General features: G+C 39.9%; 1 protein-coding gene and 1 non-coding gene across 2 annotated transcripts; both read right to left on the bottom strand.

The window, feature by feature from the left end:
• Window positions 1-4,786: 4,786 nt before the first annotated feature.
• On the bottom strand, window positions 4,787-4,890 carry LOC123826949. The gene has a single exon (XR_006787150.1). It is a non-coding gene; the product is annotated as a small nucleolar RNA U13 (small nucleolar RNA).
• A 3,370-nt stretch (window positions 4,891-8,260) lies between these two features.
• Window positions 8,261-13,677, bottom strand: LOC123826061 (zinc finger protein 345-like). The gene is made up of 3 exons (XM_045849837.1): window positions 13,258-13,677; window positions 12,014-12,137; window positions 8,261-10,719 (listed from the first exon to the last, which is right to left on the bottom strand). The coding sequence occupies exons 2-3, from the start codon at window positions 12,132-12,134 to the stop codon at window positions 8,390-8,392; spliced, it is 2,451 nt and encodes an 816-aa protein (XP_045705793.1). The 5' UTR covers window positions 12,135-12,137; window positions 13,258-13,677; the 3' UTR covers window positions 8,261-8,389.
• Window positions 13,678-15,440: the final 1,763 nt, after the last annotated feature.

Here is a 15,440-nt window from a genome sequence, read left to right as displayed (position 1 = left end):
TTGTTGGGCGCATTGCGCCCTGGGTAATGTAGTTTCCTCCACTGTTCAGGGTGTTAGTGTTCCAATCGCGCACTTGGAGGATTAAAGAAATTGAATGGCAGCAGCCCGGCCGGTGATATAGTTGGGTAGAGCGCCCTCGCCCATATGCCACCATTCACACGTAGGGGAACAGTGGAGAGTCAACCAATGAATGCATAAATTAGTGGAACACCACGATGATGTTTCTCCCCATCTCTCTAAAATAAGTAAATAAATGTTTTTAAAAATATTTTATTTATTTATTTTTAGAGGGGGGAGGGAGAAAGAGAGGGAAACATCAACATGTGGTTGCCCCTCGCTTGCGCACTACTGGAGACGTGGCCCACAACCCAAGAATGTGTTCTGACTGGGAATTGAACCATGGAGTACTTTGGTTTGCAAGGCGGCATTCAATCTGCTGAGCTACACTAGGGCAATAGTAGGACAATAGTAGGACAATAGTATCAGCTGAGTGCAGGCTAGAAATTGTTTACTGTGGCCACACCACCACGTGTGGATGTTGTTGGGAATAAGATGGAGGAGGGAAGATAGCACTGTAAGAAGGTAATGAGTTTCAGGCATCCTGTCCTTAAGAAGATAAGATGGGTTGTCTCCAATGCAAAGTGAGTGGCTGAATCTTGATCGCAGCACTTTCTATTTTCTGCTAGAACCGGGAAGGGAAGGAAAGTGGGTCCATTGGAGGTTAGCTGTCTATTTGGAGCGCTTCATTTTTTTACCCAAATTGTAGTCCTCTCATTACAACAGTGCAAGGAAAAGAAGGAACGTTTATAGATTTCAAAGGAAGAATCTGACCTGTCCCCTCACATCTTTAAGATATTTTATGCTGCCACTGATCCTTGACCACTGAATGTTTCATCATCTGTGCTTACTTTTCTCCATTTTCCATAAAACTTTATATTAATTAACTAAATTTAATAACTTGGTTTTATGTAATGCTATCTCTCCATTAGAAGCTAGATTACGTGTCTTATACAATAATGGTGCAGTATAGCTACCAAAGTGCCCAAAGATGTAAGAACCTCAATAACTCTTTGGGGTAAGACTTACTGAATGACATCGCAGATATTTGTTCATTTGAACCACCCAACTACCCTTCCTATTTATCTCTTTCTATCTCTTTTTCTATCTCATGTTCTGCTATACCTTCTACTCCAGTACTCAAAAGGAACAATATTTTGAGACAAACTTTCAAAATAATTAATAAACCTGGATAACAAGGAGCTGTCTCATTCTCACTTATTACATCCCAGTGTTTTCAGGCCTTCTCTGTGTTCCCTGAGATTTTTAAAAAAATGTTTTACAGGTAAGTTGTTCCCTAGCCATTTCAGCAGTTGTCAATACAAAACTTTTTAATTAACATTAATTGCTTTCAGTAATTCATACAATCTGCAAATGTTTTTCAAACATCATCTCAACTCCCCATGCAAGTATTTTCACTGAAATTACAGGTGATATGATAATCATTTTACACCAAGATGACATCATGGTGTCCCAAACCATTATCTCAGGTTCAGATGGCCCTGTCCACACCTATACAGGTGCTGCCCTGGCACCCACTTTCTTCTTCTTTTTTTTCATTTGACACCTGCTGACTTGACTGCAAATATCATTTGGAAAGTGTCTACATTTTGAGATGGGTATCGGATCCATTTACTTATATTACTGAAATTCAGTAAAAAAGACAAACATAAATTTCTCTGTTATATGTTCTGGAATTGAAACAAAATTATATTTTTAAAAGATTTTATTTATCTTTTAGAGAGGGGAAAGAAGAAACATTGATTGGTTACTGGTTGCCTCTCTCATGTGCTGAAATGGGAACCTGACCAGCAACCCAGGCATGTGCCCTGACTGGGAATCAAACTGGTGACCTTTCGGTTTGCAGGCTGGTCAATCCACTAAGCCACACCAGCCAGAACCACAAATATATTTTGTATATACTAAGGAATGATGCTTCCTGAGAATATCTGATATATCCTACCCCTTTGCCCAACTGTTTTAGGCTTGCCCCAAACCTCATCTCTGCTCACAGTTTACTTCACTCTGCAGACACCTGCCCCGAAATTAGATGCAATTAGATGCTGCTGCTGCTGCTGAGTTGCCTGGGGTCTCAGCACAAGGACTGACATGCATGTTTGGTTTTGGTCTATTTAATAATGAAAAGGATTTGAGAGAGCCATCAATTTGTTATCCCACTTATTTATGCACTCATTGAGACTTGTATGTGTTCTGACCTGAGATTGAACCCACAGCTTTAGGGTATCGACAACGCTCTGAACAACTGTGCTGTCCAGTAAGGGCTGGTTTTGATGTGTTTGGTTGTGAGCTTGTTGTGCTGGTCTCTGTAAAGATCCAGCTCTAAAATTTCTGTCATCATAAGTGTTGTCATTTACCTCCTGTTTAGAGACCTGAGGGTCTAATCATTTCCTCATTTAAGAAAATGAAATGCTCATTTAAAGAACATAAAGCCTAATGCTGGTGGGGTTTGGAGAAAAAAAAATAGTAACAATCTTAGTAGTCTTAAGATAGTATTATCTAGTATGAAATATAATCAGATATTAATTGGTCTACTGAAATTTGTCTTTCTACCCTCTCAGATGTGTTTATTAAATTAGAAAGATAAGAATAAAATAAAATTCTGACCAGAGAATTTGTTTCATGGTCAGGTGCATGTCCCTTCAAGAGCAGGAGGCACTTAACTCAGATCCTGCCTTTGTTACCCTGAAATCCCATGATGAAGGGAATATTGTGATCCTTTCCTGTCCTGTATCTCTGAAGTCTTTAAGAGATGGAATGATTGATATCCACAGCATTTTGGAGACTTACAGGATTGTATAGCAGACAAGTTAAACAAATTTTATTAATTCCCACACCATATCTTTTTACCTGTTTTAAATTTAAATATTTCATGTATTGCTCAAAAGATTCTAAATCTTTCCTTTTCCCTCACTTTCTGTCCTAATTGTTACATATTTTATTCTATTCTTTATGCCCAAAATTTCTTTTTCAAACTTAAGTGTTTTTGAAAACTTAAAAAAAATTTAAATTTAAAAAGCTAAATTTCACTGTGAAATCTTAGTAAATCAAGGTATATATACATTTAAGGGCAGAATGTTTTAAAAACATTTAATTTACTTAATCCTAAATTGCACAATCAGTCTGAAAAACAAGATTAGAAAATATAGAGAATGACAGTGGTAGATGCCCAACATCTATTTTCAGCCCAACACAACATTGGCAACTTTTAAGACTAATTCAAGTTTCTGAGTTCAGAACATGATTTATTAAATAATTAAATCCAGAGCCAAATAAAATTCATCCCTTCACAAAAACAGAATATATCATATAAAGTTTTATATATTTAGCACTCAAACAATTCTCAAGAAATTCCAAGTTAGCAGCAGATAAATCTAAAGCTTTAGAATTTACAATACATAAGGCACGTATACTCTTTGGGGGGTATTGACTATGTTATAATGTGCTTTACACATAGAACATACTCAGTGAATGTGGGGAGAGGTTGTTTCCTTGCTTTTTATTTTGCTTTATCTTATAGCAAGTTAGTTTTAGAAACCTTTGTTTAAAAAATCAGCACACTGTCAACTTAAATTGGTTGCAATTAGTATAAATAATAGTCTCTAAAGTTGATTCCTTGGTTGAAAAAATTACTTAGATTTCATACTTTTATTAATAAAAATGATGATAAATTTTACTCTTTATTAAGTACCTTCTATTATCCCATCCAAATATTCTTCTGCAAATTGTAAATAATTTTTTACTAAAATGCAATATTATTTATTTATTTATTTTTAGAGAGCAGAAGGGAAGGAGAGAGGGAAAGAAACTTCGATGTGTGAGATACATTGATCAGTTGCCTCTTCCATGACCCCAACTGGGGACCTCACCCATAACCCAGGCATGTGCCCAGACCAGGAATCGAACCAGCAACCTTTCAGTTCATAGGCCAGCACTCAGTGCACTGAGCACCAGCCAAGGCAGAAGTCACACTTTTAAAAAACACTGTTTTAAACTTGCAATTTCCCAGTCATTTTACTGTTTTATTATTGATGTTTTTGAAGTTTTTATTTGTTGTTACTGTATCAGTATGATAGAAATAAAATATAGTTGTGTTCTACTGGAATATCTTACATTCTCCATGTTCAGTGACATCTATTTGGCAGTTTCAAACTGACCATGATGAGAGTATTTACACCAGGGAAATTGACAAAAGATTACAAACCTAGACTTGACAATGTAGTATGGAATGTTTACACTTAAGAAAGTGGTGGATAATACATTAAAATTGTAGGTTAAACTTATAAGTGTATGGTACAAGTGGGCTTAAGTTGTATATAAATATAAAAATTGAGAAAAAAACAATACTCCTTCCAGTACTCAAAAATAATTGTTCCATATGACAAAGAAGTCACTCAGGTCATTGGAAAATGAATGAAATTCCAACATATGTCTTTGTTGCTTCACTGTGTCCTATTGGTTAAAATAATAAATTCATAAAAAGAATACAGGCAAAAATATTCAAGCAGACATGTTATCAAAAGAAATAAAGACAGAGTAAATAAATGTATTAAAAAAAGATAACCATTATAAATTCTTAAGAAAATGGAATAAAATCCAAAGCAAGTTACCACTATACTGACTTCCAGGACTAATATTTAAAAAGATTAACCACAGCAAGTGCTGGCAGGGTTGCAGAAGAAATGGAATTTTCTTTTTCTTTTTTTTTTCATGTCAGGCAGGTAATGTGCCAAAGTCATAACAAGGTTTGTGGGAGGCACATGTCACACAAGAGCGAAAACACCCCATCATCATGCTTATGAACTACAAAAGGATAGAAATGGAATTTTCTTATGCTGTGGATGAATGGGAAGGTAAAGGAAACCATTTTAGATCATAGTTTTGCATTTCTAAAAATACAAAACATTCACTGACACTATAACAGCATGAGAAATAAAACATATATACATATAGAGAACTGAATGCAAGTATTCATAGCTTTATTTGTAATACCCCAACCTAGAAATAGCCCAAACCATAGACAGATAAATGAATAAACAAAGTATTACCTATATAACACAAATTTACTCAGAAATAAAAGAATTAGCTTTTTACGTAAGTGTTATTGTTGAATCACAAAATAACTGTGCAGCATAAAAGTACTTGTTAAAGAGATATACACCTTATAATGCCTTTAAAATTGTATAATACATGAACTAATCTATTGTAAAGGAAGATAAATCAACAACCAGCTGGAGGGCTAAGGAAGACAGGGAGAGAGATTATAAAAGGGCAGGAGGTAACTTAAATACAGGGTAGGACAAAAATAAGTTTACAGTTTTTTAAATAAATAATAACATAATAATAAATAATAATGCAAGAATTAACTTGGTGTTTTGCATACTTACAACTGTAAACCTATTTTTGCTGAACCTGTATATGGGTGACAGTTAAGTTTTTTTTACCTGTGAGTTTCAGTTTATCCTTATGTCAAAGCTCACTAAACAGTACACATTAGATAAGTGTACTTTGTCACATGTCCATTATATGTATACCTGAATAAAGCTTTATAAAATAGTTCAAAATAAAAACCTGGATATCCTTCTTTTCTTAGAAAATTAGGTTGTAAAAAAATCAGGTTTTCAACTGTACAGAAACTCTACCTCCTTTCTTTTCATATCCTGTGAGGGGCAGTCTGCCTCAGTGGCAACAAATATTGGCAAGCAGGCCTGACTAAGGCACTCAGTTGCTTGGGCACCATCCTACTAAGTGAAAGGTCACCAGGGTGACTCCTGGTCAGGAAACATGCCTGTGATGCTGGTATGGTCCCCTGTTGGGGGAGCAGACAGAAGACAACCAATTGATGTTTCTTGCATTGATGTTTCTCAACCTCTCTTTCTCCCTCTATTCTCCTTTCTCTAAAAATAAATATACAGTCTTTTTAAAAAATACTGGCAAGTAATGAAGACTATTGCATTCTGAATCAACAGCAACGCTGGCTGGGTCACAAAGAACACATCCTAGGACTGACTACAGAATCACCCTTCTCGCTAGTTTTGTTCTCTTGCCTATAGAGCAATAACCCTGAGATGAACACCCCAGAGAGGCTAGGAAAAGACCACAAACCATTAGATTATTTTCTCTGCCAATGAGGCAGATGAAACAGTTAGGAAACAGTTATGGAGGGCCTCAGAATGTTGTATACACAGGTCACACTAGCCATAGTCCCTGAAACATTTGTGGATGAACATTCAGAAGAGGTACCTCCCACCTAATTTACTGCAGTCTCTTCCATTCCCTATTAACACAGTGTTTCTGTCTCAATTGTGCTTCCATGTAACCCAGAGTTTTATAACAAATGACACCAATCTATGAAATTTTGCACATAATGGCACATGGCTCCTTGCACAACCTGTGGAGTAGGTCCCTTCAACATTGCTGGGAATTATGTAATATAAATGTAAACAAAGCAAAAGAATCCATTTTGTTCATAGAAGTACAACAAAAGCCTCCTCCTTGGGGTGATCTTTGACCTCCCCAATAATTATGGTACCAGGCTACAAATTAGGACCACAAAGTCATGCATTCTTTCTTTCAAGGCCTTGGGTATAATTACAAAACTTATATTGAACAAAGAGTGATTTTTGCCATCACACCTTACCTTCCCAAGCACAGAAGTCTCGGATCTCCATAATATCTATCTACTTCTACATGCTGACAGATCACAATTCTCCTTTCAAATCATCCCACCCACTAAATACAACCACCAACATTAAAGGTACAAAAGCGAAAGGACCTTCACACACACACAAAAATCATTATCAAAAGCAGTGAACAGCAAGCAGTTTACAAATTTACAGGTTGGTGAATGAGAACTTAGAAATATTCATCCCAGCATAATGTGATAACAATGTCCTTGAAAGAAAAAGTCCTTCTTAGCTAAGGATGGGTCTGCTGAACCATGTGGGTCAGCTCAGTCAACAGTCAGACAGAAAGGAATGAGGATCATGCCAAGAGCTTGGAGTATTCATAATTTCCTCAAGCAAGTGAGAATACCAGGGTCAGTTTCCCTGAGTACGTTGCAGTTGTGACCGACACACACTTTGCAGGTGAGCCAAGTTATAGAAATAAAATGGCTTTACTCACAAAAACTGGCACTGACATCAATCTGGTGATAGCACAGTTCAGGTTAGAAAATGAAACTTCTTAAAGCCTCATTTCTTCCTGGAACTTATGAGAAATCTAACACAGTGTACATTCCACCAAATTTAAATTTAGGTAAATGGTTGTAAAGAGTCTCTTCCAGTGCTGTTATAGTGAGGAAATAAAACATTACAAGCATATTTAAGGCTTTTCTTCATTGTGAGCTCCCCAGTGTATATATAAAGACGTGAGATTTGTGAACGAACTTGAGTGTTGAGTAAGGTGCAGTGTTCACTATAGGATTTTGCACATTCAGTGCACATGTCTTTTGTCAGTATGAATTCTCTGGTGTTGCATAAGCTTAGATTTGTGACTAAAGCATTTTCCACAAAGACTGCATTCACACAGCTTTTCTCCAGTGTGAACTCTCCAGTGATTAGTGAGGCTCGAGTTTTCCCCAATACAATTACTGCAACCACTACCCTCATAAGGCATTTCTCTGGTGTTAAATTTCCTATGTGAAAATCAGGTTAAAAATTTAAGGTGTTTTGGACATTTTAAAAAATATTCACTTGTTAGAGAGAAGGGAAGGGAGGGAGAGAGAGAGGAAGATAAACATCAATCAGTTGCCTCTCACATGCTCCCATTTAGGGACCTGGACTAAAATCCAAGCATGTGCCCTGACTGGGAATTGATCCAGCAATCTTTTGGTTTGTGGTACAACACCCAACTCACTGAGCCACACCAGTCAGGGTACTTTTTAAAAATATTTGCTGCACTCATAAGCTGTTCTCTAGTCTACAGTGTGTGGTGTCAAAAAGGCTACAGCTATTTCTAAAGGACTTTCTTCATATACCACATTTGCAAGACCTTAGACCAGTGTGAACTCTCTGATGTTTAATAAGGGTAGAGGTCTGGCTGAAGGACTTCCAACATTCATTACACTCATACAACTCTTCTCCAGCGTGAACTCTGTAGTGATCAAGGAGGCTAGAGGAGTGCTAAAAGATTTCCCTCATATGTCACACTCATGAAGCTTTTCTCCAGAATAAACTTGATAATGTGGACAATTTGGGAGGATGTCACAAGGATTTGCCAGTCGTTACAGTCATAAGGCATTTCTTTGGTATGATCTTTCTTAATGTCAAATAAGGTTACAATTTTGTCCAAAGGCTTTCCCATATTTGCTTCACTAATAAGGTTTTTTTCCAGTGTGAATTCTGCGGTGTCGGAAAAGGCTAGAGCGCTGCCTAAAGGACTTCCCACATTCACTACATTCATAAGGCCTTTCACCAGTGTGACACCTGTGGTGTTCAATGAGTTTAAAACTTTGGCTAAAAGCCTTCCCACAATCACTGCATTCATATCGCTTTTCACCAGAGTGAACTTTCTGGTGTTGAATGAGGGAAGAGCTTGTGCTGAAAGACTTCCCACATTCACTACACTGATAGGGCTTTTCTCCAGTGTGAACTCTCCGGTGCCGAAGAAGGTGAGATTTGTGGCCAAAAGACTTCCCACACTCACTACACTCATAAGGTCTTTCTCTACTATGAACTTTCTGGTGTTGAATGAGGTTAGATGTATAGCTAAAGTATTTCCCACATTCCCCACACTCATAAGGCTTTTCTCCAGAATGAACTCGACAGTGTTGAACAAGTTGGCTGCGTCGTCGAAAGGATTTCCCACATTCACTACACTCATATGGTTTTTTTCCAGTATGAACTCTGTGGTGTTGAATAAGGGCAGAGCTTTGGCTGAAGGACTTTCCACAATCAATACACTCATACGGCTTTTCTCCAGTGTGAATTCTCTGGTGGTTATTGAGTACATATTTGTAGCTAAACCATTTCCCACAATCACTACACTCATACGGCTTTTCTCCAGTATGAACTCTCTGGTGCTGAATGAGGCCAGAGCTATGGCGGAAGAACTTTCCACAATCACTACACTCATACGGCTTTTCTCCAGTGTGAATTCTCTGGTGTTGAATGAGTATGTATTTGTAGCTAAAGCATTTTCCACAATCACTGCACTCATATGGCTTTTCTCCACTGTGAATTTTCTGGTGTTGAATGAGTATATATTTGTAGTTAAAGCATTTCCCACAATTACTACACTCATAAGGCTTTTCTCCAGTGTGAACTCTCTGATGTTGAATGAGGGCAGAACTTTGGTTGAAAGACTTCCCACAATCACTGCACTCATACGGCTTTTCACCAGTGTGAATTCTCTGATGTTGAATGAGGTTAAATTTGTGGCGAATGCGTTTCCCACAAACACTGCACTCATTCAGCTTTTCACCAGTATGGCCTCTCTGGTGTTCAATAAGCTTACAGCTTCGGCTGAAGAACTTCCCACAATCTCCACACTCATATGGCTTTTCTCCAGTGTGAATTCTTTGATGTCGAATTAGGTTAAATTTGCGGCGAAAGCATTTCCCGCAAACACTGCACTCATACTGCTTTTCTCCCGTGTGAATTCTGTAGTGTTGAATGAGACTGGAGGTTTGTCTGAAGGGCTTCCCACAATAACTACACTCATATGGCTTTTCTCCAGTGTGAACCCTTTTGTGTTGAATGAGAGCAGAGCTTTCACCGAAGGACTTTCCACAATCACTGCACTGATGGGGTTTTTTACCAGCATGAATTTTCTGGTGTTTACTAAGATTAAATTTGTAGCTAAAGCATTTCCCACAAACACTGCATTCATAAGGCTTTTCTCCAGTGTGAACTCTAAGGTGTTGAATGAGGATATATTTGCAGCTGAAGCATTTACCACAAACACTGCACTCATACGGCTTTTCTCCTGTGTGAACACTTTGATGTTGAATAAAGGAAAATTTGCGGTTAAAGCACTTCCCACAAACACTGCACTCGTATTGCTTTTCTCCCATATGAACTCTCCTATGTCGAATGAGGTAAAAGATTTGTCTAAAGGCTTTCCCACATTTGCTACACTCATAAAGCCACTCTCCCGAGCAGACACCATGACAATGAACGACACTGTGGTTGTAGCTGGCAACTATTTCATGTTCACCCCATCGATGATGACCTTTTCCACCATGAAAGGCCTGCCAACTCTCACCACAACTGAGTGGCTCTTCGCTGTTATGAGTGGCCTGGTGTTGGAGAAGGCCTAAGATGGCCGGGAAGTCCTCCTCAACCTCTCTCCTGGTGAAAAGTGCCCTTGATACACAGCACCTGCACCTAGTCACAAACCAGGCCCTGTCCATATTTGTTTTCCTGGGATTCTCTCCCCTGGCAGGCCTTGGTTGTTGGTGAAAGTTTGCACTGATACAGAAGCCTCTCACACACACGTCACTGAAGAATGCTTTCTGCTCAAGGTATGCTGCTTGGAACTCAGTCAGGTGCAAAACAGTTTTCAAGGCTGAGACACACTGCTCACAGAGATGGGTCTTCTGCATTGCTGGAGTTGTTGTAGAAACCCTTACCTGTGACTCTCCTTCTATAGATACAATATGCTCGGCAGGGGCCTCTTCATCTTCCATCTTATGCCAACACCCTGAAAGTAGAGAAATACTGAGGAAATGGATATTGACTTTGATGGAAGGAGTAAGGCCCATTTCAAAAGACTGTCAGACATAATACATTGGTTTCATGGGATTATCTGAAAATAAGATACCTGGAGACAGGTTAAATAAGGGGCTGTTGTATAGTAATGGGCCTCTAAAACCACAAATTAGGGGACACTTCACAAAACAAAACAAAAAAAAAGGACAGGTTACATGCACCACATGAAAGAGAAGCCAAACCCACAACCCAGTCTTCTGCTAACACTGTGTGTGCTGGTGACACGGGCAAGCTATGCGGAATGTTGGTTACATCTTTCTCCCAGTAAAATTCAATAAATGAGTAGCTGGTATTTGAGGACTACTTAAAGATGTATATGCACCTCATAAAACATGCACAGGTGGATGTTTGACAATACCGCAGAGTAGGAAGTGCAGTAAAATGCTGACACACAGACAGTACAAAAGTGAAGGTAGTCAGGAGCCACAAAGTCACACATGAAATGACAAGTCAACAAAGTGTCAAGTATTGGAAACAAAAGGTAAAAATAATTTGTGCCCAGTGGCACTTGAACCAAAACAATACTGGACACAGGGGAGGTTGCTGGTATGACCTGAATACAGCCCTTATCTCATGCCCTCATCCAGCTGCCACTCACCAGGACCAGGCCTCATTTAAGACTATCCTGCATTGTCTAACCTGTGAAAATTACCAGTTTTCTTCCTGCACCTTCTATTGTGAAAGAATCTCAGAATCTGAATAATCCAAGCCTTAATGAAAGACCACAGTACTGAGCAGCCAGCACTGGCTCAGAGCAAGTCTTCATACAATAGTATTCAGGGAAGACAATATTACAAAGAACAATTGAGGAGGATTTTACAAGAATACCCACAGTTTATGTAATGACCATGACCTGGCACAGGCAGTAACAATGAACAGTTAGCTAGAGGCAGTGAGGAAGAGCTCAAGGCCATTAATTTGTAGAGTCACCAAGCAAAAGAGAAGGCATGTTAACAAGGTGGGATCTATTAAGCTCTCTGCAAGATTTCTGACTCATGGATATTTCCATAACTTTTTGAGACAACAGGTGACAGGGATGCTTAGGGTGTCCATGGCCCAGTGCATTCCACACAGCTCTGCATTGGCAGACACAGCACAGATGACAAGAAAGTGGTGTAAATTAGCATAGCAAATGGTCTTGCTGTGAAAAAGACAAAGCTACCTCTAAAGAAAATGGAGAAGATAGCATATCACCTCAGGACACCAGGCAAATGCAAAAGTCTTACCAACAGATGTTACAAAGGCAAAGATTTCCAGCATCACATCATAGTAGAGCAGTCTCTGAGCCTCACCAAGGAGCCCCCACTCCTCCTGGGAGAAGGCAATGGCCAAGTCCGCAAAGTTCATATCCTGTCAGAATGGGGATGGTTCATTCCATCATCAATTTCTGTTCTAGGATTCCAAGTTAGTTATGCCCCTCACCCTCCACATTCACAGGTATTCTAATGAGACCTGGGTTAGATCATCTGCCTCCACCCCTCAAAATATTCTGTATCCCCCATGACCAGCCAAACACACACCCAACTTGACACAAAGCTGCTCTACACCTGACTCCTTTCCCATCTGTCCCATATTATAAAAACAAAAGCAAACTGCACAGTTCCCTGATTCAGCTCAGCCTCTCCTCCTATCTTTGCCTGGAAGATCTCCCAAATCTCATTTCACTTGTTGCCAAAAACAGGAACCACTTCATATAAATCTTAATCTGAACTAAGGACCCTGGGCTTGGTGTCAGTTCAAGGGCCCCAGACTCAAGGACTGGAAGAGTGGCACCACGTCCCCAAACACCTCTCTCTCAAAGACCATAAGAGTGGGAGGCCCTGAAACACAAACCAGGATCCTAAGGGATTCTGCAGTCGCAGAATGTGTGGAAAGAGAACTGTCTGCTGAGAGCCTGGCCACCGCGGCACCCACAGGCAGGCCACTAAGGGCCCTCTACCTGCCAGGGGCCAGGAGCCCTGGAGCTGACTGCACTACCTCAGGGCCTCGGTTCTCAGTGCAGACTCTCTTGTGCAGTCACATCAGCTTTTACAGGATTCACCTTCCTCTCTCCAACTGCTGTCACCTCTTCTGGCCTCTCAGCTGTGTTTGGAAAACATTACAACCCGATCTCAGCTAAGGTCCCTCTTTTATTCACAACCTTCCACCACTCCGGTATCCAGAGAAAAAAACTACAACTCCTCACGTACAACTTCGCTTCAGCTTCTCCGTTGCCTTGAGACACAAAGCAGCGCCTGGGTGTTCCCGATTCTCCCGGTTCAGCCGCCCCTGTGCAGCCGCCCCTGTGCAGCCACCCCTGTGCGTCTTTACGCAGTGGCCCCTCAGCCTGTCAAACCATGTCACCCAGGAGCACCTCGCGGTCCCAAATGCCAGGACCTGGGCTGCAGGACGTGACTGGCGCCCCGCACCCGAGCTGCAGCGCTCGCTATCGGTCGGACGAGGGGAGAGGACCCCAGGGCTGAGCACTCACCTCAGCAGGGCGCCTCAGCGCGGCTACTGGCCAGCGGACACTGTGAGCGGAGCTGAGACTGCGAGGCTCAGAAGCCCCAATTCGGTCAGCTGCTGGTCCTCAAGCTTTGGACGTGCCTCTGAGCATCAGGAAGCACTTCTCTGGCGCCTGTTCGGTCGCCACCTCACGCTCCGGAGCTTCTGACTTGAAGAACAAACTGGAGAACTCAAAATGACCGCCACCAAGAGGACAAGGGAAATCCCGCCCCAATCTGATAGGCACGCACTAAATACCCTTCTCCCATCGGTTCAGGGCCTTAAGCCAGCAGTCGTTGTTTGCATTGCCCTCTTGGGTAATGTAGTTTCCTCAGCAGCACAGGGGACTTTAGCATTCCAGACACTGACCTTGGCGAATAAAAGAGGTCGTGGCTCAGCTACTGGCGCTGGGAAACGACAGCTTTAGGTTTCAGAGGCGGTTCTGGGTGTCTGAGAAGTGTGGGCTGCAACTGATCACTTGTTTGGAGACATTCCTTCTGACTGTGTAACTCAGAATGCTCCCTGAGGTGAAAAGTATTATTCCAGTTATTCCTTAATACTACAAATCTAAATGGACAGGTGTTTTAACTCAGACACAAAATGCATCCACTCTTAGCTGGACTGTGGTAAACATTTTCTGCCAATTCAAATACATGGAGTCAGAATCATAAATAGATTTTGTAACTCTCTGATATTTAGTCTGAGCCAGGACTTGGAAGATAGGGAGGGATTTAGGTTGCCCTCAAGGAGGAGGACAAGGAGTTATCTTTGCCTCTGGTTCCCACAGAGAACATCTCTCCGTGTCTTCAGTGATGGTCTGTTGAGGAAAGCCCCAAAAGTCTACAGTCAGCTCCCACTCTGAAGAATTTAAATGTAGCCTTATTCAAATTCTTAAGATCTTTAATAGGAGACACTTACATACATGGGCAATGCAGCTTCTCCCAGTGGTGGCCAAATGGAAAGAATGCACACTGCTCCCAGGACAGGATTCCTTTCTATAAGGATTAACAGTAAAACCATATCATGGGTAGTCATGTAGACAACCAGAAAGAACAATGCATTCCTAAATTAATAGATAATATCAGGCAGTTATTACATTGTGTACATTCATTAACCTCCCTCATAGAAGTATGATGTTTATCTTTGAGTTTTCTAGAATGCCAGCCAAGCCTGAGGCTATAGAAAATTAAAACACAGAGTACAGCATTATACAGACACCTTTGCTTCTGGAGCCATATTGCATCTCTAAGTGGGTTTCCTTACTTTGTAGAACAACATTGATTACCCATTAAGTATTTCCAACTTAATATTATAAGTTATATGCAATTCCAGTAAATATCTGACATATTTCTAAAATGGAGAGCAACTTACCAAATTCTATTTGGGTATGGGATAGTGACTACAGTGCCCTCAAGCAGAACACATGTGCAAATGGGGAATCTGAACACCATCATCTCTTTTCGTTTTGATTAGAAGTGATCATTACTCTGGTGATTGCTGGGAATCTTGTGCATGAGGAATTCATGTGCCAGAAAAAAAGTTATGAAATGCAACTTACAGAAAGATATTAATAATGACCATGTAATTAAAAGACAGTGGTAGAAATATATCTGGGAAAATGTCAGTGAAGGGGGAAAAGAGTTAAGACCTCAGATAATATTTATCAACAACCCCAATGAGCCCAATCTTGGTATTGTGATTCTTTTTAATTGGTTTCATCTTAGCAGACTTGTAGTGCTTTCTCATTGAAGTTTTAAGCTACAATTTAATGACTAATATGAAACAACTCTTCTAGCCTAATAATTATTGTGTTCTTTAATGAAGAATCTGCCCAAATATGTTGCCTATTTTATGTCCTGCCGATTGGTCTGTTTCTTATTGATTTCTGTGATTTCTTTTACATAAAAGTTTTTCAGTCAGATACAACTTTTTTCTACAGTTCTGTTGGCAATTTTTAATAATTTTAAGTTATGTATATGTGTAAATATTTTGTAAGCTCACTGTTTTTAGAATTATTTTTACAAATAACTTACAATTCCTCAATACTGCACTGTTTGGGTTAAAATTTTTATTAAAATTTCTCTATAAAAATTGTTATGGAATTCCTTTCTCCTAATTCAACCCCATAATGAATTGGTTTTGGCAATAGTCCTAGTAGATAAATCCATA

This window comes from Phyllostomus hastatus, unplaced genomic scaffold, assembly GCF_019186645.2.
Source record: "Phyllostomus hastatus isolate PE091 unplaced genomic scaffold, TTU_PhHast_1.1 phas_contig_133, whole genome shotgun sequence".
Classification (NCBI taxonomy): Eukaryota; Metazoa; Chordata; class Mammalia; order Chiroptera; family Phyllostomidae; genus Phyllostomus; species Phyllostomus hastatus.
This window is presented reverse-complemented; position numbering and strand designations above follow the sequence as displayed.

Coding starts and splice junctions, on each gene's coding strand:
- LOC123826061 (XM_045849837.1), bottom strand. CDS start 12,134: ATGAACTTTGCGGACTTGGCCATTGCCTTCTCCCAGGAGGAGTGGGGG. Junction 10,720..12,013: donor TGCCTTTGTAACATCTGTTG/GTAAGACTTTTG, acceptor CTCTACTTTCAG/GGTGTTGGCATAAGATGGAA.